Below are 25,225 nucleotides of genomic sequence, written 5' to 3' on the forward strand. Positions count from 1 at the left end.
CTGGTAGGTTCTCTGAAGAAGAGTTTTCCAAAGGGCCTAGGTGGTATTCTAGGTAAGCAGCAAGGTGTTTAGGCCCTGATCCTGCAGGTAGACAATCCTGACAGTAGACAAAGGTGTAGAATTTGCAGTCCTAAATTGGTTATATATGTATTTTCCTGTGGATTTATACTGGACTTTGAAGAGCTAGGAGAAGCTTTTCCTTTTCCTGTTTCTCTCTCGTCTTTTCTGGCACATGCATTTCAGTGCATAAGGACATAACTCTCAAGGTTATGGCAAATTCAAGTTAGACTCCAATAGGACAGGACTGAGGTGGGAAGGAATGAGTGTGCTCTGAATACGCAAGTTTAAAACTGTTCTAGGGCTTCCCTGGTGGTGTAGTGGTTAAGAACCCGCCTGCCAATGCAAGGGACACGGGTTCGAGCCCTGGTCTGGGAAGATCCCACATGACGCGGAGTAACTAAGCCCGTGTGCCACAACTACTGAGCCTGTGCTCCAGAGCCCGTGAACCACAACTACTGAAGCCTGCGCGCCTAGAGCCCATGCTCCACAACAAGAGAAGCCACCGTAATGAGAAGCCCACACACCACAACGAGAAGAGTAGCCCCCGCTCACCGCAACTAGAGAAAGCCCGCGCGCAGCAACGAAGACCCAACGCAGCCAAAAATAAAAAACAAATAAATAAATAAATTTATATTAAAAAATAAATAAATAAAACTGGTCTAGGTCAGCAAATGGGAGGGGTGGACGTTCCGGCAACTCTCTCCCAAGGTCTGCTTCGCCAAAGTTCAATGACAAGGAAGGTTGGGTTTCCTCCAGACCTCCTCCTGGATGTACCTTTTCATCTACTGACACTGAAGGAAGGGGCTGTGACCTGGCAGCCAGGATGTGCCTCATTAGGGATGAAAGGGGGGGGAAAGACACTATTCCCATTTTCCCTGGAGGGCAAAGGGATCTCCTAGGGATGGGGATGAGAAGCTTGGAATAAGTGCAGCGAGCAGGACTGGTTGCATTACTTATTTTTCACTTCTGAATAAACTGTTTCTGTGGCTGATGGGGAGGCTGAAGTTGGTTTCTTTGATTCCTGGGCATTGAAGTTCAGGGCAGAATATGCAACTTCGTCGATCTGAAAGGAATGAACAGCAGTCAATTAAATCAGTGTCGTAGGCCAGGCCCTCACCTTGTCCAGTGTGATTCAGCACCACATGCTTTCACCACTTTGAAACTTTTAGCTTCAGAGAAGGGCTTTTATTACCCATTTTCTCTGCTTACTAACATCCTGTTGAATGATCATTAGGAGAGATAGATTATGGAATGCTACAATGAAATACGATGATACAGCAATGAGAATAAATTAAGCACAAGGGCATACAATGAGATGGATGAATCTTACAAAACAATTTTGAATGAAAGAAGCCAGACACATGTAAGGACATACTGTGTTTTTCCTTTATGTAAGAGCATAATCGCATTGGAAGTGAGGATAGTGGTTACTCTTTGAAGGGAAGTAACTGGAGGTCTTTTTTTGGGGGGGGGGGAATGACATGTTTTATTTATCGATTTGGGTGCTGCTTACATGGGTTGTTCAGATTGTTCAAATATGATTTAAGCACTTTTCAGTATGTATGTATATTCTATTGAAGGTTAAGATGAGAATATTCAGTAAAATTTATTAATAGACAGTAAAGGAACTAAGGCCTCAGACCCATTAGAATGGAAATGATCCTTTGACAGTAAGGGCAGGATCAGATTGGAGGCAGAGGAAGGAGAATGATCTAGTGCCTTCCTTGAGCTGGGCATTGTGATGAGGGCTTTACATTTCTGTCATTTAATTCCTTGACCTTCACTTTGAAGTAGGCAGCATGCCCATTTTACAGAGGACAAAGCTGAGGATCAACGAGGTTAAGTTACTTGCTCAAGGTCACAGCCAGGATTAAAATACAGGATGAGAAAAATTCTAAAGTCAACATTCTTGCATGAATTAGACCCATGGGAGTGATTAACCAATACTTCTTTGTTTGTTGTTGCAGTGAGGAACTTTGATCCAAACTTGATCTCCCATTTGTGTCTTCAAGAATAACCCATTCTACACAGAGATATTTTCATGAGAAAAAGAGCCAATGAAACTGGCTTGCTGGGTGAATTGTCAGAGTAGCCCTGACCTGGGGAAGCAAAAGAAGAGTTACCAACCCATGAAAATGCAGAGCTGACTTATGACCTCAGAATGTGGCGTTCCTAAGCTGTTGTGCTTCTAGCTGAAGGAGGTGGCAGGTGGTGAGAGGGTGGGGTGGGGAGGTGGCCCATGATTAAGACTTAAGGAATTCGCTTCCCTCAGTCTGTGGTCCAGACCCCAGGGCGTTAGACCAAGGAGGGGTGGGGAGAGGCCTCAGTGCACTTCTGAAGATTTCTTCCAGTTCACAAGGCCTGAGTTTTGCCCAGGTGTGTGTCTCAGCCGCAGGCTCCAGCGGCAAGGAGGGGCATTGAGGCCCACAGTACCCAGAGCACCAAAGGCAGGGAAAGCCTCACCAAAGGAGATGCCCGCATCCGTAATAGAGGCAGGAGGGGGAAGGAGGTAGGATGAGGAAATGGCTCTTGGAAACATGTCCATCTCATGGCCTGCTTGGCTTGCCTGGCCTAGGAGGGGCGAGTGTCTCTCCCCAGGCTGTGTCTCAGGGGAATCTTTTGCAGCAGGAAGGGTGTGAGGACCTATGCCAGTTGTAAGACTGGGAAACTGAGATCCCCTCTAATAATTCAGAAGGTAGGGATTCACTTGGAAATCCGGGATTCCCTGCTAGGGCAGGGTATGTAGTAGAACATACGAGCTCTCACGAGGTGAGCAGGTTTAGTTACTCTGGTTGTGGTCTGAGGATTTGTGCTCCATGAGGTCTCGCTGGTCACTTGCCAGAAATAAATATCAGACACTGTGACTGCTATTCCCAGGCACAGGGTCTTTGCTTCTTAAATTAGGAAGGATACTGTCAGCCTGATTCCTTGGGGCTCCTCAATGTTCATGTATACCTTGGTTGGTCCTCTTTCCTCTGAGGACCTCCTTCTTCAATCTACCTATCATCCCTTCTAGTGTTTACTCCTCTCCTGCTTACTGGCTATTCACATTTAGGGCCATTCATGCCAACTGCTTCTATTTCTACCCTGACACCTTTCCCCTTTTATAGATAGATGCTGTTTTTTTCTCACTTTATTTATTGCCCAGGAGGCCTTTGGTTGTTTCTGCTTTTCTTAGGTTCTCTTCCTGTCCTGTCCCTCCCTCCTCCTGCTACTGTTGTCGACAGAGCACAGGACCCCCTTCCTCCTGCTTCTTTCATATCCTCATTAGTTTTCCTTCTTGGACCTTGGCTTCCCTGACTGGGGACAGAGGAACATAATGGGCTCTGCTCCCGCTAAACAAGATGGGGTTGGAAATAACCATGTCCGGGAGACATGAAGCATGAAGCATGAAGACCAGGGAAGAAGAGACCCCTAAGAATTAGTGCCAAGAAGCAGGGCTTTAGGAAGCATGAGGAGCAGATCCAGGCCAGAGACAGAGATGAAGTCTCCTTCTCTCTCCCAAGCATGACGATTAGCCTCAGAGAAAGCAGAACAAGAGGAAAGGCATCATACCCTGCAGTCTATCTCACATATAGGAAATACACCAGGGGTGCTATCAGAGCTACCCCAGCCAGGACTCCAATCACGATGCCGGCAATAGCACCACCTGAGAAGCCAGAAGAACTTCCTTGTGTTGAATCATCTGTCATGGAAAGAACAGAGAAGAATGAATGAAGGTGACATTATTTTACAGTGGGAGGTGCTCTGAGAAACAACGGTCAACATGAAATAGTCTCTACTTGTTCCTTCAAGGAATAAATTTTCTTTTTTTTAAACTTTTTATTTTATATTGGAGTATAGCCAATTAAAAATTTGTGATAGTTTCAGGTGAACAGCAAAGGGGCTCAGCCATACATATACCTGTATTCATTCTCCCCCAAACTCCCCTCCCAACCAGCCTGCCACATGACATTGAGCAGAGTTCCCTGTGCTATACAGTAGGTCCTTGTTGGTTATCCATTTTTAAAAATAAATTTATTTATTTTATTTTTGGCTGTGTTGGGTCTTCGTTGCTGCGTGCGGGCTTTCTCTAGCTGCAGTGAGCGGGGGCTACTCTTCGTTGTGGTGCACAGGCTTCTCATTGCAGTGGCTTCTCTTGTTGCAGAGCATGGGCTCTAGGCATGTGGGCTATATACTTTACATATATCTCATTTGATTCATGTAACCCTGCCAGATCGACATTATTTCCATTTCATAGGTGAAAAACTTGAGGCTTCCAGTGGTGAAAAAACGTGCCCTTTGTCGTATAGCTAACAGGTGGATCTAGAGTCAGGTAGTCCTTGACGGTAGGAGTACCTGATTTTATAGAGCCTAATGGTAATAGTAGTAGTAATAGCATCTAACAGTTATGGAACATTTTCCTCTGTGTGTGGCGTTTTACCAAGAGTTTAATTTAATAGTACATTAAATCTTTGAAATAATGCCATGAAGCAGGTGCTTTTACTGCAATTTTCAGTTGAGGAATCTGAGGCTCAGAGTAGTTAATAATCTTGTGCAAGAAGTTTATAATCGTTAATGCTTACATTGAAAAAAAAAGATCTCAAATCAGCAACCGAACTTTACAACTTAAGGAACTAGCAAAAGAAGAACAAACCAAACCGTGAGCTAGCAGAAGGAAGGAAATAATAACAATTAGAGTGGAGATAAACAGTGAATGGAAAGATAATAGAGAAAATCAATAAAAACAAAAATTGGTTCTTCAAAAAGGATTAACAAAATTGACAAACCTTTAACTAGAATGATCAAGAAAAAAAGGGAAGATTCAGATTACTAAAATCAGAAATGAAAGTGGGAACGTAACTACCAATTCTCAAGAAATAATAAGAATTACAAGAGTATTATGAATAATTATATGCCAACAAGTTGCATAACTTCGATGAAATAGACAAATTCCTAGAAACTCAAAAGCTACCAAGGTGGAATCACAGAGACATAGAAAATATGATCGACCTGTAACTAAGAAGGAGATTAAATCAGTTTAAGCATTAGACAAAATTCAAAATCCTTTCATCACACTCTAACTCAGAATAGAAGGAAACTACCTCCACATAATAGAGGCCATATATTAAAACCCGTATCTAACATCATTCTAAATGTGAAAGCCTGAAAGTTTTTCCGCTAAGATCAAGAACAAGATAAGGATGCCTGCTTTTGCCACTTCTATTCAAAATAGTATTGAAAGTAATAGACCAAGTAGGCAAAAAAAAAAAGAAGAAGAAATAAAAGACATCGAAATTGTAAATGAAGAAGCAAAATTAATTGTTTCCAGATGATGTGACCTTATATAGAAAACCCTAAAAATGTCACAAAAAACTGTTAGGACTAATAAGCAAATTTGGCAAAGCTGCAGGATACTAAACCAGCACATAAATACAGTTGTATTTTCTATACATGAAAAGTGAACAGTATGAAAAGGAAATTTTAAAAATTCCATTTATAACAGCATCAATCAGAATAAAACATTTAGGAATTAACCAGGTAAGTGACAGACTTGTACACAGAAAAACTGAAAAACAATTTTTCAAAAAGGAGAAAACATAGTAAGAGAAATTAAAGAAGACATAAATAAATGGAAAGACATTCTGTGTTCACGGACTGGAAGATAATATTTTCAGATGACAATACTAACCAAAATGTAGTGCATGTATATGGGTAACGATTGCAAACCAATATGAATGTACTTAATGCCACTGAGCTATAAACTTAAAAATTATTTAAATGGTAAATCTTACATACTTTTTATTTTTACCATATAAAGAAAGTGCGTCAGAAAAAAAAAATATTGTACAAGGTCACAGAGTAAATGCCAGACCCAGGATTAGAAACTAATTGTATTTTTTCCAGAGATGGCGCTATTAAGATTTTGCCATCTGTTTACTATAATGGTCTCTTAACTGCTATTCTGCCCCCTGTGACCTCTATCCATTTTGCACACCGTTTGTAGAGTAATTCTCCCGGGAAGATGTAGCATGGGGCGAGTGGTCACTTACATTTCACATCCAGCCTGAGGGGGTCACTTTTCCTGGAATTGCCCGGGTTGGAGACCTCACACTGATAATCCCCGGCATCCTCCCTCCTGACGGGGTTGATGGTGAGGGTGCTGTTGTCTGGGGACAGCTTCATCCTCTCTGTGAGCAGTAGCCTCTGGCCATTGAAGAACCAGCATATGGAGATCCCAGTGTCATTTGTGCGGCAGGTCAGGACCACGGTATTCTCATGTTCTGTGACTGTGGTGTTGCTGGCTTCGATGGAGGGCTGTGCCACTGGGTCTGTGGAGAGACAGAGGGGTGACTGACTGAGAATAGGTCAGGGGCCTGGGGCCACGCTCCTTCCTCAGAGGTCTCAGCCACTCCCGGGGCCAGTGAGCTCTGTAAAGGTGACCCAGAGGATGGCCCTGACACTGTGATCAAGGTCATGAGGCTCTCTTCATTGATAATCTGTAAGGAGAGGGCTGCACCTCCTCTCTGAGGATTGGCCAGCAAGGTGATGTCTTAGAAATTCAGAAGGTCGGGGGTGTTTCGAGAATGTAACTAAAATGAAATCCAGCAATTCCACTTCTGGGGTATAGACCTAAGGGAAATGAAAACAGGATTTCAAAGAGATATATGCATTCCCATGTTTATTGCAGCATTATTCACAATAGCCAAGATATGGAAACAAACTAAAAGCCCATCAACAGATGAAAGCATAAAGACGGTGAGTCTCTCTCTCTCTCTCTCTCTCTCTCTCTCTCTCTCTATATATATATATATATATATACACACACACACAATGGAATATTATTCCATCACGAGAAAGGACATCCTGCTACAGGTATTTATGACAACATGGATGGACCTTGAGCGCCTGATGCTAAGGGAGATAAGTCAGACCAAGAAAGACAAGTACTGTATGATATCATTTATATGTGGAATCTTGAAAAGCCAAAGTCATAAAAACAGAGAGTAAAAATGGTGGTTACCAGGATGAGACAGGCTGGGACGTGGGACCCTATGCTGCAGTGCTGCAATGCTTGCACCTGGACAAACGTCTCCTTGAGCAACAAAATACAAAGAAACTATAAGGGACTAAAAAAAATAACTGCATGCATGCACAGTTGGGGCAAAATCTGGACAACAAGATACAAAGAGACCAAAAAGCCCTACTGCCACTTCTGAAGAGCTGAGAGCAAAAGCAGGGGGTCGGGAGCAAAATCGGGGTACTGCGCATGCCCCCTGCACACACCACCACCTGAGGGGTGGGCAAACCACCTAAGCCCCTCCTCCAGCTCCACCGCTGGACACACCCTTACCCTGCCCCCATGTGAGGAGCCAGCTCGCAGCCCCCTCAGCGAGCGAGCCAGCAAGGAAACCTGTTACTTGTTCTCATTCCCCCCTGCTGCAGCAGGGACCCCAATAAGGCCTTGCCTGAATTTCTTGGCTGGCCTCTGATCAATTTCTATTGATTAAGGAGGCCAGGAACCTTGGTCGGTAACAAGGAGATGGGCTTGCGGGGGATAGGAGAGATGTTGTTTAAGGGTGCAAACTTGAAACAAGTAGTAAATAAGCCATAGAGCTCTAACATGAATATAGACAACAACATTTTATTATAATCATCGAACTTGCTAAAAGACTAGAACTTAATTATTCCAACCACTAAAAAGAAAAGATAATTATGTAATGGGATATAGGTGTGAAATATTGCTACAATGGCAATCATATAGCAATATATAAATGTATCAAATTAAAATATTGTACACCTTAAATTTAAACAGTGTTATATGTCAAATATATTCAATTTGAAAGAGAAAAAAAAAAAAAGAAAAGAAAAACAAAGGCTCGTCTCAACCCAGAAAACCTCTCCACACAGGTAGAAGAGAAAAAAGAAAAAGTTTTATTATAGCATTAAACCAGAATGTGATGTACAGTACAGGCAGTTTGCTAAGAAATTGCAAAGACCGAAAGAAAGCTCACTCCCTTATATAGCCAGACAGATACAACCCCCTACATACATGTTCTTAAGATAAACAGTAACTAGTCCTCAAGTAAGAGGACTTGACAGCACCATTTGTCACATATCCTAAATTCATCTGGTAGTTGGGGGTGATCATCTGTATTAGTTAATTAGCTTTATCCAAAGGAAAAATAAACTTCTCACATCTTCACGACTGGAGGTAGTTTTGCAACCTGGAGTGCGGTGTCCACCTCAACTGGGCTCTTACCCTCCCCCAGAATCTGGGAGACAGAGGTGCCATCTTCCCTGTTGATCACATTTTCAAAGCGATAACTCCCAGGTCCTTGGGAAAGATACTCCCTGGGTTGGAAAGCTGGCAAGAATCTTATTTAGATTTTTAAAAGATTTACATACATCTCAAAGGGACAGAGAAAGAATTTACAATGACACATTTTCTAAAGAAAATGCTCTGAAAGAAAGGGGAATCTCTTTTCCTTTTTGCACTAGGAAAAATTAATTTCTCTTTCTTTTTCGACTTGTATTTACCCTCAGGGGTTATTCCAGGAAAGAAGTAGTGTATCATGTCAAAGGCTGCAAAACTAGCCTGAGGAGCACCTTGCAGGTTTAGCAATAAAAGAGGATATTGGTGACCTTGATCTCAGAGAGACAGCAGTGAGCGGTCCTGAAGAGAGATCTTAGTTCCATGCCCAGGAATTGAACCTGGGTAGCCTGAATGAAAACCAGGAATCCCAGCAGCTAGACCACCAGGGGCTAGAGGCTAGAGACAAAGTTCCCCTGGCTGTACCCCCATTGAAAGCAAGAATGTTTCAAGGAGGCAAAAACTGTAAAAACAGGTACAAAGTTTATTATTAGAGACACAGCATAACATGTGGGAGAGCACACAGAGAAGCAGTTTGTTTATTTAAGACAGAAGCTAGGCAGAAATACACACCCAGAGAGAAAGGGTATGGGCATCCTCTCTAATAAGGAGGAGTGCAGTAAGTCAGAAGCTAGGCAGAAGGACTTCCCTGGTGGTCCAGTGGTTAAGACTTCGTGCTCCCAATGTAGGGGGCCCAGGTTCAATCCCTGGTCAGGGAACTAGATCCCACATGCCGCAACTAAAGATCCCGCATGCCGCAACGAAGATCCCATGTGCCTCAACTGAGACCCGGCACAGCCAAATAAATAAATATTAAAAAAAAAAAAAAAAAGAAAGAAGAAGCAGCAACTAGGCAGAAATACACACACAGAGAGGAGTGTGTGTGTCCTGAATGAGGAGTGCAGTGAAGAGGTGATTTGAATCATTTATATACGACAGTCCTTCCAGGTCTTTGTTTACCTTTGGCCAATTATCTAACTTCTTTTTCCACATCTGACCTGTTCTAGGACCCTCCCCAGGATGAGTGCGCAACTTTTTGCTAAGATGGATCCCACCGCAGAGGCCTGTGGGGGTCTGTCCACACTTATTATGGGGTGGCGCCCCCTCCCTTTTTGACTCCCTGCACATGTGCAGACAGGGAAGTTTTCCTTGACCTCAGCAGTGGTCATCTTATCTCTTTACTTCAGCAGAGCTCAGCTCCTGCCACTAGCTTTGTCCTTGGAGTGTCTGGGTGAGAACAAAGCTTCAATTTTACTCCACTTGACAGACACCAGCTGTACGGCCCAGAGGCCCATCTATTTCCTACCTCAACCTTGGTAAAAGCAATTTTATTTTATTTATTTTATTTTTAAAAGTTAATTTATTTTTAATAAATTTATTTTATTTATTTTTGGCTGCGTTGGGTCTTCGTTGCTGCGAGCGGGCTTTTCTCTAGTTGCGGCGAGTGGGGGCTACTCTTTGTTGCGGTGTGCGGGCTTCTCATTGTAGTGGCTGCTCTTGTTACGGAGCATGGGCTCTAGGTGCTCAGGCTTCAGTAGTTGTGGTGCACAGGCTTAGTTGCTCCGCGGCATGTGAGATCTTCCCGGACCAGGGCTCGAACCCAAGTCCCCTGCATTGGTAGATGGATTCTTAACCACTACGGCAGCAGGGAAGCCCAGTAAAAGCAATTTTAGAGAAAGAGGAGATGGAAAGAGAGCATGGAGGAGTGAGTGGGAGGTGAAAAAATAGAAGCAAAGAAAATAGGTCCAGATAGTTGAAGATGCTTGACTGAGAAGGGAAGAGGCAGTGAAAGGAATGGAAGACCAAGGAAGTGATTTTGTTTCAGTAAGTGTCTTTAGAGGCTCTGAGGGATGGGTGACAAAACCGATGCAGAGGGAGAAGTTGAAGGCTGAAAGGGCACAGGCTGCCTAACCCACTGTAAGCCCATGAAACACCATCTCTGGATGTGAATGTCCACTTGGGGAATGACTATTTTAGATTCTTTAAAGTTCAAGTCTGCAGTGCAAATAACAGAATCAGGGTTTAGGGTCAGGGTTAGGGCTTAGCTTGTTCAGGGTCAGGAACTGATATGAGATGTTTAGGTTCAGAATGTGGGATTGTATAGGGTCAGAGTTAAGAATCAGTCTGGTTCTGGGATCAGATTAGGGGTCAATATCCAGAAGAGACAGGCTCATCTTTAGATCTGAACTTCATTCTGTCTCTACTTTTTTTTTTCTCCTTCTCCATTCTATAGCTAATTTTCTTTCCTTCTATTCTTCATTTCTCTCTCTCCCTCTTCCTCTTTCTCCTCTCTCTTTTTCTTAACCCCCCTTTCTCTCCCCTCTATCTTGGTAATTCAAACTAGAAGAATGTAAACAGCTTTAAAAGTTGGTTCTTTGACTGAAATTGACTTTAGACCCAACATGAATAATTTAGAAACCAAATGAGCATTAGCTAGTTCAAGGCTCTACAAATAAATAAGCAAAATCTAAATTCCGATACTTTTTTTTAGCCCACAGTTGATTTTTTTTGCAATGAATCAGTGACTTGCAATTGATTTTTTTTGGGGGGGTGGGAGGACTGGAACAGAACAAACTTTATTCAATTGCCAAAGAACGGAGAAGCCAGAACCCAGTTTGCAAATTAATTTATCGGAAATTGATTTTTAAAAGCTTGTAACCTTGTTTCACAAGTACAGTTGGGCAAAACCCTTAACTTCCTGTAAGAGGACATCAGACTTGGCTAATCCTCAACTGGTTCTGAAGAAGTAAAATCGTGTGTTGATAAATGCAGATACATTTTAATATCAAACAGTAGGGATAGTAAGCAATAGGCCATATAGGGAGTAGCCATAAATTATAAAAAAGAACAAACCATTTAAACCACAAAAGAATTATACTAGAAATTAACCCTAGCTTCCTTCCACCAAAATCTCCCAGTTGGAAATATAAAAAAGTTCTTCTAAATAACTCCTGGGTGATTGTATTTAGAAAATAATGGCAGTAACAGTGTTTATGTTTCAAACCCAGTATATTACAATGTGGAACATCTTACAAGGTCCAATAGGATAATCACGGTGCAGAACTCCATGTTTTGGAGAAAATCTATGCCTTCTTCTGAAGATTGCAATCAGACATTTGGAAAGGGGCTCTAGGCTTATTACTGGGCCCCAGTGGAGTCTGGGTACCTGGTGCACTGGAAACACTAATCCTAGTATGAAGGTGTTTGGAGCTGGGGTCTTTGGGAGGTCATTAGGTCATGAGGGTGGAACTCTAATGATGGGATTAGTGCCTGTATTAGTCAAGGTTCTCCAGAGAAACAGAAGCAGTAGGGTGTATATGAATACATAGAAACAGATTTAGTGTGAAGAATTGGTTCATGCAATTACAGAGGCTAAGAAGTCCCAGGATCTGCTGTCTGTACATGGAGGCCCAGGATAGCTGGCAGTACCAGTTCAAACCTCAGGCCTGAGAACCAGGGGAGCCAACGGTATAAGTCCTAGTCCGGGTTCGAAGGCCTGAAACAAGGAGGGCTGATGTCCCAGGGCAGGAGAAGACGTGTGTCTCAGCTCAAGCAGAGAGCAAATTCTTCCTTCTTCTACCTTCTTGTTCTATTCAGGCCCTCAATGGATTGGAAGAAGCCCACTCACTTTGGTGAGGGCCATCTTCACTCAGTACACCAATTCAAATGCTATTCTCTTCTGGAAACATCTGCACAGAAACACCCAGAAATAATATTTTACCAGCTATCTGGGCATCCCTTAGACCTGTCAAGTTGAGCATTAACCACCGCAGTGCCCTTTCATGAAGAAGGAAGAGCTAGTTGGCTCTCTTTCAGCCATGTGAGGATACAATGAGAAATCTACCATCTGCAGCCCAGTAGAGGGCCCTCACCAGAACCTGATCACACAAGCACCCTGATCTGGGACTTCCAGCCTCCAAAACTGTGAGAAATAGTTCTGTTCTTTTTTTTTTAAATCCATGAAGGTTTTTATTTATTTATTTTTATGGCTGTGTTGGGTCTTTGTTTCTGTGCGAGGGCTTTCTCTAGTTGTGGCAAGTGGGGGCCACTGTTCATTGCGGCGCGCGGGCCTCTCACTATCGCAGCCTCTCTTGTTGCGGAGCACAGGCTCCAGACGCGCAGGCTCAGTAGTTGTGGCTCACGGGCCTAGTCGCTCCGCCGCATGTGGGATCTTCCCAGACCAGGGCTCAAACCCGTGTCCCCTGCATTGGCAGGCAGATTCTCAACCACTGCGCCACCAGGGAAGCCCCAATAATTCTGTTCTTGATAAGCCATGATATTTTGTTATAGAAGCTCAAACTGACAGTGACACCTGGCCACCAACACCAAGGGCATTGTGACCTGAACTGCACATCACACACTGGGTGCAGTCAAGCTACCAAGCCATGATGTTGGGCATGCTCAGCAGCGTCCACCATCTGTGGAAAAGGTGTGTTTGAGATCAGGCTCAAGCAGGAATGGAGGGCACAGGTGGACACCCCAGCAGGTGGCTCAGGCACCCATGGCACCCACTCCTCCTGCCTCTTCCCCCACCCACACCTATGAGCTCATGGAGATTCCCTGTGATCTGTTTACAGAGGACAGAAAGCACAGACTAGGTGTATGGATGGAACTGCAGTGTGGGCCGGTGCCAGGCAGAAGTGGGTAGCTGCTGTGTTAGCACTCACACATGTGGTCCTGAAAGAGTGATGTAAGGAAATCCTTCAGGGGGCAAAACTTCAGGGGTCCACTTTGTGGGAGGGAGAGAGGTCCTCAAGTCCACTTCTGCATGGACCCCTGGTGAGCCATTTGGTCAAGGACTTGGTAAGAATAAAAGCATCAAATGAAGACACGGAGGATATGTGGATGGTCCTCTGGGGATGGGCACAGAGGGTGAAGATGTTCACGTCCCACACAAATGCCCACCAGAACCCATGCCCTGAGCAGGAGGCTCTTGGTACCCAGTGGGCAGTGTCAGGCGGCTTCTCTCGCATCAGTGCTTGCACACTGGGCCCATGTGCAAAGTGGCTATGTGGGTGGTGGAGGCTCTGATTTTGGATAGACAGCAGTGAGTGATCCTGACACAGGATCTTATTTCCCTGCCCAGAAATTGAACTTGAGTAGCCTGGATGAAAACCAGGAATCCTAGCCCCTAGTCCACCGGGGAGCTAAAGACTAGAAGTGAAGTTGCCCTGGCTCTTGCCCTGTGGTAACAAGAATGTTTCAAGGAGGCAAAAACTTCAAAAACAGGTACAAAGTTTTTTATTAGCAACACAGCACAACATGTGGGAGAGCACACAGAGAAACAGTTTATTTATATAAGACAGAAGCTAGGCAGAAATACACACCAGGAGAGAAAGGGTGTGGGCGGACCACAGTAAAAAGGCTGTTAAATCATTTATAGAGGGCAGTTCTTCTGCATCTTTGTTCTCCTCTAGCCAATTATCTCGCTTCTTTTCCCACATCTGACCTGCCCTAGGACCCTTCCCAATAGGCGTGCACATCTTTTTGCCGAGATGGATTCCAGCACAGAGGCTAATGAGAGGTTTGACAACACTTATTTATGGGGTGACGCCCCCTCCCTTTTTGACCCTGAGGAGGCTTCCTGCGCATGTGCAGACAGGGAAGGTTTTCCTGACCTCAGGAGTGATAGATGTGGTCATCTTATCTCTTTACTCCAGCAGAGCTCAGCTCCTGCCACTAACTTTGTCGTTGAAGTGTGTAGGGAAAACAAAGCTCAAATTTACTCCTCTCGACAAACTCTAGCTGCTGTGTCCAGGGCCCATCTACCTCCTACCTCAGCTCCCCACAGAGACAACAAATGGGTTAACTCTCCCCAAGGTGACCTGGCTGTTGACTGTACTCAGTGCCCAAACCAACAGAGGCAGAGGCCAACTCTAAGCCTGTTATGGCGTCTTTCTACAGCAGGACTACCCAGGACACACCCCACCCTCGAGGGGACTGAGCTTTCTCCCCACAGGGATAAATACACACTGTGGGTTCTGATTTGCCTTCCTCGGACTCAATGCTTCTGTCAGCCCTGCCATTTGGGAACTTAGAAGATGTCTGTTCTATTGCTACAGTATCCCATGAAGTATTGCTTCCAGCTAGAGGACATATTTTAAGGCAAAGGAAGTGAGGCAATTAACTCCCATCCATGGAGCTCACTGATCTTCCAGGTGCCCCACTACACAGAGACAGCTGACCTATTGGAAGGGTGGAATGGCCGTGATGGTTGATGAGGGCACCGGGTGAGAGAAGGTACCCTGCCGCCCAACAGGAGATGCTGTATGTCTTGAACCAGTGGCCAGTCCATCGTGTCACCTCCCCCAGAGCCAGAATGCAGGGGTCCATGAATCAGGGGAGGATAAGGGAGTGTCCCCTCCCACTAGTACACCTAACAACCCGCTTAAGGAATTTTTGCTCCTGGTCTCTGTGACCTCGGGCTTGGTGTGGGTGAGGGACCCCATCAGAGCTCTAATCAACTGGAAGCCAGGACTGCCCCCTTGCCATTCTGTGCTCCTCATGCTGCTGAAACAACAGGCAGAGACGAGGGCCACTCTGCTGATGGCCAGAGGGAACCTGACCACCAGAGGGAGGCTGGGTTGCTGGATCAAGGAGGACCATGTTTGGAAGCCAGGGGATGCGTTGGGGGTAATATCTCCTTGGCCGGTGGCCCTTTTCAGCAGAAAGTGGCCAAGAGCCAATAAAGACAAGACCATTGAACACTTACTTCCCTTAAGAATGAAGATTTGTGTCACACCAGTTGTCCAGAGGAGGTGTTGGCAGGTGGTAAGAGAACACAGAATGGATGGTAGGAGAGGGCAGCTCTGATCACCACCAGCTACACAGTCAGGACCTTCTCATCTTCGTCATAGGCTGTTTTTCCCCATCTTCCTCTCACTGTAGTACATGAAGAACTGGTTGTCTAATGCTGTGGGTGTGTGACCCATTGTCATTAGCACAATATGGTTCTATGATTAAGTAACGGGTGGGAATTGTGTCTTCTGTATTGAGCACTCTGATTTTCATCCGGACAAAGGAAAGGGGTGACTGCTGGACACTTTCTGTTTCCTTCTTCAAATTCACTCTCTCCCTTTCTCCCCCTGCCCTGTGCTGTGGGGACTGTCAGTGGGATCTCTTGCCTTCCAGCTGGGTTCAGTCAATGGGGAGACCCAACAGGAGACCAGAGGGAGGACATTGAGTGAGGTTGGGGTATTAATTCCCCAGCTCCCTCCCTGTAGTGTTGCTGTGGGCTGGATGGATTTTTCAGCCTGAAGTTGGAGTTCCTGTCAAGTAACCCTCTCCAGAGAGGATTCTCTCTATGTCTCTGTCTTGCAACTCCTCAGTGTTCCAGTACAGAAACCCAGTGGTATCAGCACCAGGAAACTGCTCTCACCCTTGTGTCTCCACAACAGTCACACACCCTTGCCAATTATCTCATTTTCAATCTCTTCTCAAGTTGTGCAGGTGGAATGAGTCCCCTTTTGTGCTGGGGCCCTGACCGCTAGGTAGAATCCATATTGGTGTAGTGTACCTTCACCTCCCAGGTCGTGGTGATGGGCAAATACCTTTGACTGCAGCACCCTGAAGGCTCTGCTACCATTGGAGCTGGAATGGAGATGTGCACCCGACCAGTGAAGGACAGCCTTCAGATGGTGAATCTCTCTCTGGTTTCTTTTCCTTCCCCTGTGCCAAACCTCTGGGTGTCCTGCCCTATACCTTACATAGAGAAATCCTGTCATTGTGGGAAAAGATGGTGTCTTTATCATCAGACGCATGTGACCACTCCCTAAAAGTTTCTCCTACAGGGTGAGTTTAGCTGCTCCTCAGTCCTCTCATATAGTTAGTTATGACCTCATAACTGGGACGCTGACCTAGATGGAAGGACCAGGGAAGACTTTCCTGAAGACAGACATCTAATGGAGAATGACCCAGACAGAGTTAACCTAGAGCTCACAAAGGGGCAGAAATGCATTCCAGGCAGAGGACACAGCATGTGCAAAGGCCAGGGGGTAGGAAAGTTGAGTGAAGTAAATGAGTTCAACTGACTCATTTGGGTGATTAAATGAGCTAAGACGCCTGAAGTGCCCAGTATGCAGTGAGTGCCATATAAAGGCCAACAGTTATTATTATTGCACACCAGCAGGCACACATCCAGCGTCTACCTATTTGGAAGTAGCAGTAATAGAGGAACAATATTCTCTCCTCCTGGCTACACAGGCAATCCATAACATCAAGCCTTGATTACAGCTCTACTGAGGTGTAATGGACAGGCAAGAAACCACACGTATTTAAGGTACACAGTTTAATGAGTTTTGATGTGCATACACACCCCATAAGGTCATCACCACAGTTGAGACAGTGAACGTATCCATTCCACCCAAAAGTTTCCACACGAGCCTTTGTAATCCCTCCCTCTGCACTCGGCCCCACCCCCCCAGTACCCAGGCAACCATTTACCTTCTTTCACTTACAATAGATTAGTTTGCACTTTCTAGAATTTATATAAATGGAATGTTATCGTATGTTCTCTTTTTTCATCTGGCTTCTTTCATTCAGTATAATTTTTTTATTGAGATGAAATTCACATAACATAAAATAAACCATTTTAAAGTGAACAATTCCGTGGCATTTAATGCAGTCGCAATGTTGTATGACCACCACCTCTATCTAGTTCTAAAACATTTTCATCACTTCCAAATAAAACTCTGTACCCATTAAGAGGTTGCTCTCCATTCCCCCATCCCCCAACCCCTGGGAACCACCAATTATGTCTCTGTGGATTTACTTATTCTGAATATTTCATGTAAATGAATCATACAGTATGTGACTTTTTGTGTCTGGTTTCTTCCACTCCTAGGTATATACTCAAAAAAATTTAAAACTGATACTCAAATACATGTACACATGTTATAGCAGCACTATGCACAATAGCCAAAAGGTGGAAATGGCCCAAATGTCTATCAATGGGTCAATGGATAAACAAATTCTGGTATAAACATACATTGGAATATTATTCAATCACAAAAAAGAATGATGTATGGATACATGCTACAACATGGATGAACCTCATAAATACGCTAGGCAGAATCATTTTGAAGTTCATATTCAAATTTCTGCATGTATCAATAGCTCATTCCTATTTATGGCTGAGTAATATTTCATGGTGTGGTTATATCACAGTTTGGTTGCATTGTTTCCCAGTTTGGGGCTATTACAAATAAAGCTACTATTAACATTCATATGTCTTCATGTGTCTTTATTTGGACATATGCCTCATATGCCTTTATTTCTGGGAAAGCTATTGCAAAACATCTATTTAACAAAGGACTTGCAACTAGAATATACAAAGCGCTTACAACTCAATAAGAAGACAATAAAAAAATGGGCAAAATATTTGAAGAGGCACTTCACCAACGAAGATACATGGATGGTGAATAAGCACATGGAAAGATGCTCGATAGCATTAGTCACTAGAAAAATACAAAATAAAGCTACAATGAAAAAAAAAAAGCTACAATGAGATACCACCACGGAACTCTTAGAATGGCTAAAAGGGAAAAGAATGACTATACCAAGTATTGGCAAGGATGTGGAGAAACTGGAACCTCTCACACACTGCTGGTGGGGAATGTAAAATGGCACAACCCCTCTGGAAAACAGTCTGGCAGTTTCTTAAAACCTTAAGCATATGCCTACCATGTGACTCAACAATTCCATTCCATTTCTATATTACTTCAATTAAAGTGAGGTCAAGTGGAATTATCTTGAAAGATTTTTGCCTGACAACTGATGTTATTGATGAAGGTGAGTGCATTCTCAGCTCAAACCACTGTGGTTGTACGTTGCTTGGTGGCTTCTAGGAAAGACGGCTTTCTCCACAGTGCTGTAAACGCTAAGATGTTAGTCCTGCCGCTGCAGTGTTGGACTTTTATCCTTCCCTGTTTCTTCTTCCTGTATGGTGAAGATTGAAAACCATGCCTCATTTTACTTAGGAGGAGATTGAAGGCAAGAAAGAGGAAGTAAATTGTTCAGATCAGAGTGAAACAATGTCTGGTCTAGAATCTCAGCCTCTTTACTAAAAGCTCACAATTTCCAGGTATTACAGCTCCCCTTCTCCTTACACACTAGGAATATTTTTTTTCCAAAACGGAACTCCAAGTCAAAGGACTTGGAAGGTTTAGTGTGAGATTGGCTTCCAAAGGGTTAATCTATCCACCGTGCCTCCAGTGCTAGAGGATATTGACCGGAGTCAATGCCAGTAGTTGTATTCGATTTTTACTTGTTTTTGTTCCTCTGGTGAGTACAGAAAGGCCGATAGAGATATTTAAGTGTAACTTTTCATCACACGCTCCGGATCCCCTCCTCTTTATAACATAAGGTCCTATGCTGTAATCTGAATGTGAACTGTTTTGCCATACGAATAATTTTTCTTTGCTGGAGAAAACTGGGTGCTTGGCAGATGAGACTGGAAATGTATCATTCAGATGACTCGACCATGTTTGGGGAGCTTTGGTGCAGCGGGACAGAGTGCAGGTTGCTGGGAAGGCCTGGGCTCCCGGATGCTGCCACCATTTCCTGATTCTGTGACTCAAGGGCTCATTCTCCCTTGTCAGGGCTGTTTCCCACTTCATGAGGTGGGTTAAGAGCATCAGCTCTGAGGGATTAGCCACCTGAGTGGAAGGGCTTCGCATAATGGGCAGCGCAGGGCAGGTGGAGAAGCTCGACCCAAGTGTACTCTGTGTCGATAAGGGAGGATTCTCTGGAAATGGTGTGTACAAGGAAATAAAAGTGTCTTATTGGTGGAGGCTGGGATGTTCACATGGTCACTTATTATAAATTAGCCAATAACGCAACAAACTGACATTAAGAACCTCTGGATGTGACGCACTAGAAAAGACGCAACATCACCCAGGTAGAATATTGTCATCAACAACTAAAATGACTCTCATCCTGCAGAAACAGACAAACCCAGGTTGTAGAGACCCAGAGGCGATGTACTTGTTCCTCCCAGCATTCAGGGAGTCTCGGGGCAAAGAAAGTGTCTTTGTTGGAAATAAACATGGAAGAAGCCCCACGCAAGCGCTAGAGGGTCTGCTTTGTTCTCTATAGGTAAATATCGCAGCACATTCTGGCATGACCCAGGCTTCTCATACCTGCTGAACCCATTGGCCAGTTCTGAAGGAGAAAGCAGAATGAGTCGGCCAAAGTGTGGACTGAGGGGCCCAGAATTGATTTTAGCTCAGCCAGAGCCTGACACAGAGGTCTTGGCAAGCTCCTTTCCCTCTTTTAGTTTCTGGATCCTTTTCTACAAGAGGCACAAGGAATAGTTGCAATTGTCGCTCCTAATAGGGAGAGGAAAGGAATGGGAAGGGAAGGGAAGGAAAAGGAAGGGTAGGGAAAAGAAAAGAACCAGTACTGGTAATGCTACAAATGGATGTCTTGGAGCACTTAGCACAAGAAGAATCTCTGTCTCAGGCTCTTCTTCTAGGACATCCATCCCAAGGAAAGCACTTCCTGGCTGTGTGTATTAAAAATTCTAGTAGTTGAAACAGATATATTATCAAACTAAATTTCTGTGGTTTAACATAATAGATGTTTATTTCTCATTTGTATCACATTTACTTGATGGAGTATTTGAGGAAGGAGGTGACACTCCTGCTTTGTAACCACTCAGGTTCAAACGTGACACCAGTCATTTCTGCCCACGTTCCATTGGTGGGAACTAGTCACATGGTTCACTTAGAGGCAAGGGAGGCTGGGAAATGTAATTCCTGGCTAGGCAGTTGCCACTTAGTAACATCTTTACACCCTGAAGGGAGCATGGATCTTTGGTGGGCAGTTATCTCTGCCACATTGTATGACCTTGGGCAAGTTATTTAACTCCTTTGGGGCTCAGTTTCTTTAACTATAAAATCAAGCTATTAATAGAATCTCCCTCAGGGTATGAGTCATGATTCTATGAGTTGAAACAAAAAGTGCTTGGACTAGGGTTGGAACAGAGTAAAGGCTCCTAATATTAACTATTTTTATCATTTGTTGAGAACCTACTTTGGGTTATATACAGATATTAATCCTCACCACAAACCCATGAGGTGCAGGTAATCATTACAACTACTTTACAGAAGAGGAAAGTTCAGAGAGGGGAAGTAAATGACCCAAGGCTACACAATCAGGGAGCAACGGAATCCGGTCTGGTAGCAAAGTTTTACACACCAAGGACTGTCAGACCTTTTGCTAAACAGCCCCACATCCAGACTTTGCATTAGTCACTTGAAATATACCGGACTCCCAGAAAGATTGCCTTAATAACCCGACTTAGCCCTACATTGCTGGGCCCCTGCCAGCCTTTCCTCCCTCATCTTCTATCACTCTCCCTCTTACCCACCATAGTCTAGCCATTTGCTTTCTTTCTAACCTTCGTATAAGCCAAGCTTGATGCCACCTCAGGGCCTTTGTACCTGCTTTTACCTCTGCCTGGAATGCTCTTCCTGCCTGTCTTTCCACGGCAAGCTTTTTCTTTTCATTCTGCTTTCAGCTCAAATGTCACCTCCTCAGGGAGGCCCTCCCTGATCCCAGCTCAGTCACTCACTTTCACATCACCTGGTTTTCACTCTCTGCCCAGCACCCAGCACCATTTGTGGTTTTTTTTTGGTGCTCATGTATTTGTTTAGTGTCTGTCTCTCTCACTAGACTGTGAGTTCAACAAAAGCAGTGGCTTCATTCTTATTGGTCTTCCTGATTCCCCAGAAATTAGGACAGTACCAGACACAGACTCCAGCCTGGTAAATATTTGTTGACTAAAATCAGACATTTAATTGACGGCCTATGACCTTATGTGCCTCTTTGCCCACCCTTCCTTCTCTTCTTCCAGGGACATTGCTTCAGGCCACACACAACTCCAGAGGGCGCCATTCACACAGCAACAATGTGGATCACTGGGGAGGGAGTGATGTTTCTTTAGTGCACAACCTATACAAATGTGGTGATGGCACTGTTGCATCCTTCCTTCCTTCCTTCCTTCCTTCCTTCCTTCCTTCCTTCCTCCCTCCCTCCTCTCCCCCCTTTCCTTCCGTCCTTCAATAAATATTTATTGAGCACCTACACTATTCCATGTTAGTAGTGGAGACACAGTGGGAGATGAGAGGAATGTGCCTCTGTCCATGGAGCAAATTTTAAACTTGCAAATGCAAAGAAAAATACAATGTATAAAGATGTTGAAATAAACATATAATTGCAAGTTTCATGTTCATTTCTCTTTGTCCTCTACTATTGTTCTCACTCTTTTCTCCCTTTCCCCTCTCTTTCTCACACACCCACATCTGGCCTCTGCAGCCACCGACAGACACCTCTGATTCTTCCCTGTCTCCCTCCTACCCAGCATGCTAGAGCTGGTTTGTGCAGGTTTGCAAAAGCCGATTGTTAAATATTTAGGAATTTTGCGAGCTGGTTGTTAAATGATTGGTAGCTTAAAATCAGACATGGTAGGAGTATTTACACCATAGAGATAGGCCGATGTTACGAGGCAGGGTTTGTTGATGCTGTTTTTCTGAAAAGCTGGTCTTCTAGCACACCACTGTTCCATCTATTTCTGGCAAAGACACTGTGCTTTGCCGAGGAATATCCTAATTCTTTGACAGAGATTCAGTCTCTACCCCTCCCCCCACCCCACCATTCCTCAGCTCCCTCCTGGGTGGCGGGGAGATGGAGTTCTAGGGCCTGTGTTGTGCTGGGAGGGGAGAGAACAGTAGAAGAAGAGAAAGCATGAGGGAAGTAAGTGAAAAAGAGAATAAGAAGGACGGCAGTATAGAAAGGAAAGAGAAAGAAAAGGGAAGTGGGAGGGGGGCAGAGGTTAGGATAGGGAGAGCGTAAGGACCAGCCAAGACTCAACTCACAGTGTCTTCACAGGCACTTGGGCCATTTCCTCACTTGGGGCCAGAAGGTGGCCAAGTTGCTATGAGGTGAGGAAACCGCCTTCACAAACTGCCCTGAAACAGGATGTGCGTGGGGACCCACACAGCTGGGCTCTGGAGGAAAGAGGGCTGGGGATCTGGACCAGTGAGGTCTAGGAGCCAGGATGCCTCAATCTCTAACTGTGGAGGGGCTGGGGGCCCAGACTCCTGGGTCTGGGGAAAGAGGGAGGACCCAGACTCCCCCTCGACCTCACTCACCAACCCTCCAGCCCCCACCCTTCCCCACCCCTGCTGCCTTTAAGGTGTTGAGACTCAGAGGGAGGCCCAGGCCCCATTTAGCAAGTCCCTGCCCTCCCCACCCCTTTCCTGGACTGCCTTGAGTGAGGCGAGATATAAAAAGGAGGAAAGAACAGGAGGGAGGGTTCCAGCTGCCCTGATCATGAGCCCTGCCCTGCTGCTGGCCCTCCTGGGCATCACCGTGCCCCGTGAGTGAGGACCCCAGACGGGAGGGGAGTCCCCCTGGAGGATGCGCTAAGACTGATTGGCTCTTCCCATCTCAGGAGTGCAGGCCCTGACCTGCTACTGGGGGACACTGGTGTCGGTGAGGAATGCATCGGAACTGCCCCTCCAGTGGACGACTAGCCAGGAACACTGTGAGGATGGCTGGAGCTGCCAGGAGGTTCTGATGCTGATGGAGAACGGTAAGGAGGGCCCGTGGGCCCCCGCCTGGCTCCCACCCTCCCCTGTGCAGAGACGCTCCCAGCGCCCCCGGTCCTACTGGCATTCTGTGACAAACTCGAAAGCCTGCTCCCCCCAGGACCAGGAGCTGTCCCCTCCTCAGCTGCCCAGGGGCCTCCTCTGCTGCCTCTCACCCCAGAGCACGAGGCACATCCGCCCCCTGGTCATGACCTCACCCCAGCCTGTCTCTCTCTCTCGGTCCAGGACCCCACGTGTACGTGGTGCTCATCAAGGGCTGCACCCAGGCAGCCGATCACGAGGCCCTTGTCACCCAGCACAGGGCAGGCCCCGGCCTGTCCATCGCCTCCTACACCCGGGTGTGCCGGGGGAACTTGTGCAACCATCTCTCCACCAGCCTCCCTCTCTGGGCCCCGCCCCCACCCACAGGTGCTGGAGGGAGAGGAGGAGGGTGGTTGGGAGGAGGGAAGCCACGGGGCTGAGGGGTTGGGGTGAGCACACAGGGAATGCTCCTTTAGAATCCCTCCCTGCCCACCCTCCCCAGCACCCCCTCCCCGAGCACAGCTTCTTCCAACAGTCCTGGAGCGGAAAACTGGACCGATTTTCCCACGTTCAACCACCCACCTCCGGCTCTGGCTCTGGCCCTGACCTGGCGCCAGCTCCTGCTTTCCATCCCATTGGATTTGGTTCACGCGTGTTCTAGTGAGGGTTCTGGCGTCTCCTCCTCCTAAGTGAAATTGGCCTGTGACTTCCCACTGTCTTTTTCTGTCTGAGACCATAAATCGGGTTTGGGGCTGTGTTTTGCGTTTCTCTACTCTTTGGCATCTTTTGTGGACACGGGCGTCTTGTCTTCTTGGGCTGTTTAGTGGAACTTGTGGATGAAGCCACTGGGTCCTCCCCGGGCACCCCTCCCCGACTTGTACCACCTCCTGTGCTCAATCCCGGGCGCCCCTTCCCAGATCTCATGTTCCCTCCCCACCTTGCTCTCTCTCTAGCTCATGTTCCAAATGCCCTGCACCCCAGGCCTTCATGAGAAGAGCTCGAGGAGGGCACATTTGGGGGAGACTAGGGAATTGATTCTTGGGGACCAGCAAAATGGGGGAGGGGGTGGAGGGAAGGCACGTGGTCTGAATTCAGAGCCCTCTCAGTCCTCCCTCCCTTTCTCTGTCATCTCCCCAGCCCTGGGGTCTGTGCGGTGTCCAGTCTGCTTGTCTGCCAAAAGCTGTGGGTCTGCAGCAGAGCTGACCTGCCCCGCCGAGAGTGCACACTGCTACAATGGGGTCCTCCTGCTCAGTGCTGGTGAGCCGGACCAAGATCTGAGTCTCTGGGGAGGAAAGGGAGCTGAGGTCTGGGACCCGGAGGAGGGTAGGCCTGGCTTCCCAGAGCTGCACCTCCCCCCATGAGGGTTGGATGGTCCCAGCAGCAGTGTCTCTCTCTCTCCCCTTCTCTCACTTTCCACAGGGAGCCTCACCACCCATCTAAAAGTCCAGGGGTGCATGTCCCAAGCAGGCTGCAACCTGCTTAATGGGACTCAGGAAATCGGGCCCATCAATCTGCGGGAGACCTGTGATCCTAAAGGTGAGTGTCATACCCACAAGACCAAACGCCCTGTGCCGCGGCCTCGGGGCATGATGACCCTGTGAAAGGCGGACATCCAAACACATCCCACCAAAGCCAGCATCACGTCATTCAGATATTTATTACTCACTCAGGCAGGTGTGACGTCAGGGATTCTCCCAGTAGGCGCTTCAGGTGAGGGTGCCAGTAAGGTGTCCAGCTCAAGGGGAGACAGAGGGTGCGTGGTCCAGGGGACATTCCTATAGGACAGGAATCCACTGGTGGGTGTTTTAAACGATGCTGGGCCTGGCCAAGTTAGGGCAGCCTGCAGGTGGGAGAGGAGCAGGGCAGCAGGGAGGAAGGTCAGAGGGGCAGGGAGGGTGGGCTGCCTCGGGTGCCACTCTATCCATTGGCTGCAGAAGTGAGTGCAGGTGTGCCTGCTGGTTTCCTTGCTGGGAGTGACTTGCTGCTTCCAATTCTACTTCTCCACACCCCTGATCTTGGGTAACCCTGGGTCTTCCACTTCCCCTTGACCACCCTTCACCCATCCCCCACCCATGGTACTGGAGCACCCCAGCAGCCATGCTGCAGAGAAAAAAGATCAGGGAGGATATCAAGGGTGCTTCAGGTGTGACAGGGAAAGTAAGAGCCAAACGGGGACATG

General features: G+C 46.2%; 3 protein-coding genes across 3 annotated transcripts in view; 1 reads left to right on the forward strand and 2 right to left on the reverse strand.

Annotated features, from left to right (window-relative positions):
- Positions 1-25,225, reverse strand: part of RPS19 (ribosomal protein S19) — a 122,631-nt gene that overhangs the window by 70,750 nt on the left and 26,656 nt on the right. The window lies entirely within an intron of this gene.
- The window catches only part of CD177 (CD177 molecule), a 55,958-nt gene that overhangs the window by 26,566 nt on the left and 4,167 nt on the right, over positions 1-25,225 (forward strand). The window contains exons 3-6 of the mRNA XM_068527140.1: positions 22,869-23,009; positions 23,251-23,433; positions 24,184-24,303; positions 24,466-24,582. Of these exons, the coding sequence (XP_068383241.1) occupies positions 22,869-23,009; positions 23,251-23,433; positions 24,184-24,303; positions 24,466-24,582 (561 nt within the window). The remainder of the gene's footprint in view (positions 1-22,868; positions 23,010-23,250; positions 23,434-24,183; positions 24,304-24,465; positions 24,583-25,225) is intronic.
- On the reverse strand, positions 1,083-7,311 carry LOC137753542 (carcinoembryonic antigen-related cell adhesion molecule 1-like). Its single transcript, XM_068528793.1, has 4 exons — positions 7,305-7,311; positions 6,093-6,371; positions 3,616-3,745; positions 1,083-1,123 (listed from the first exon to the last, which is right to left on the reverse strand). Exons 1-3 carry the CDS (start codon positions 7,309-7,311, stop codon positions 3,624-3,626), a joined length of 408 nt encoding a protein of 135 aa, XP_068384894.1. The 3' UTR covers positions 1,083-1,123; positions 3,616-3,623.

Source organism: Eschrichtius robustus, chromosome 19 (genome assembly GCF_028021215.1).
Source record: "Eschrichtius robustus isolate mEscRob2 chromosome 19, mEscRob2.pri, whole genome shotgun sequence".
Lineage (NCBI taxonomy): Eukaryota > Metazoa > Chordata > Mammalia > Artiodactyla > Eschrichtiidae > Eschrichtius > Eschrichtius robustus.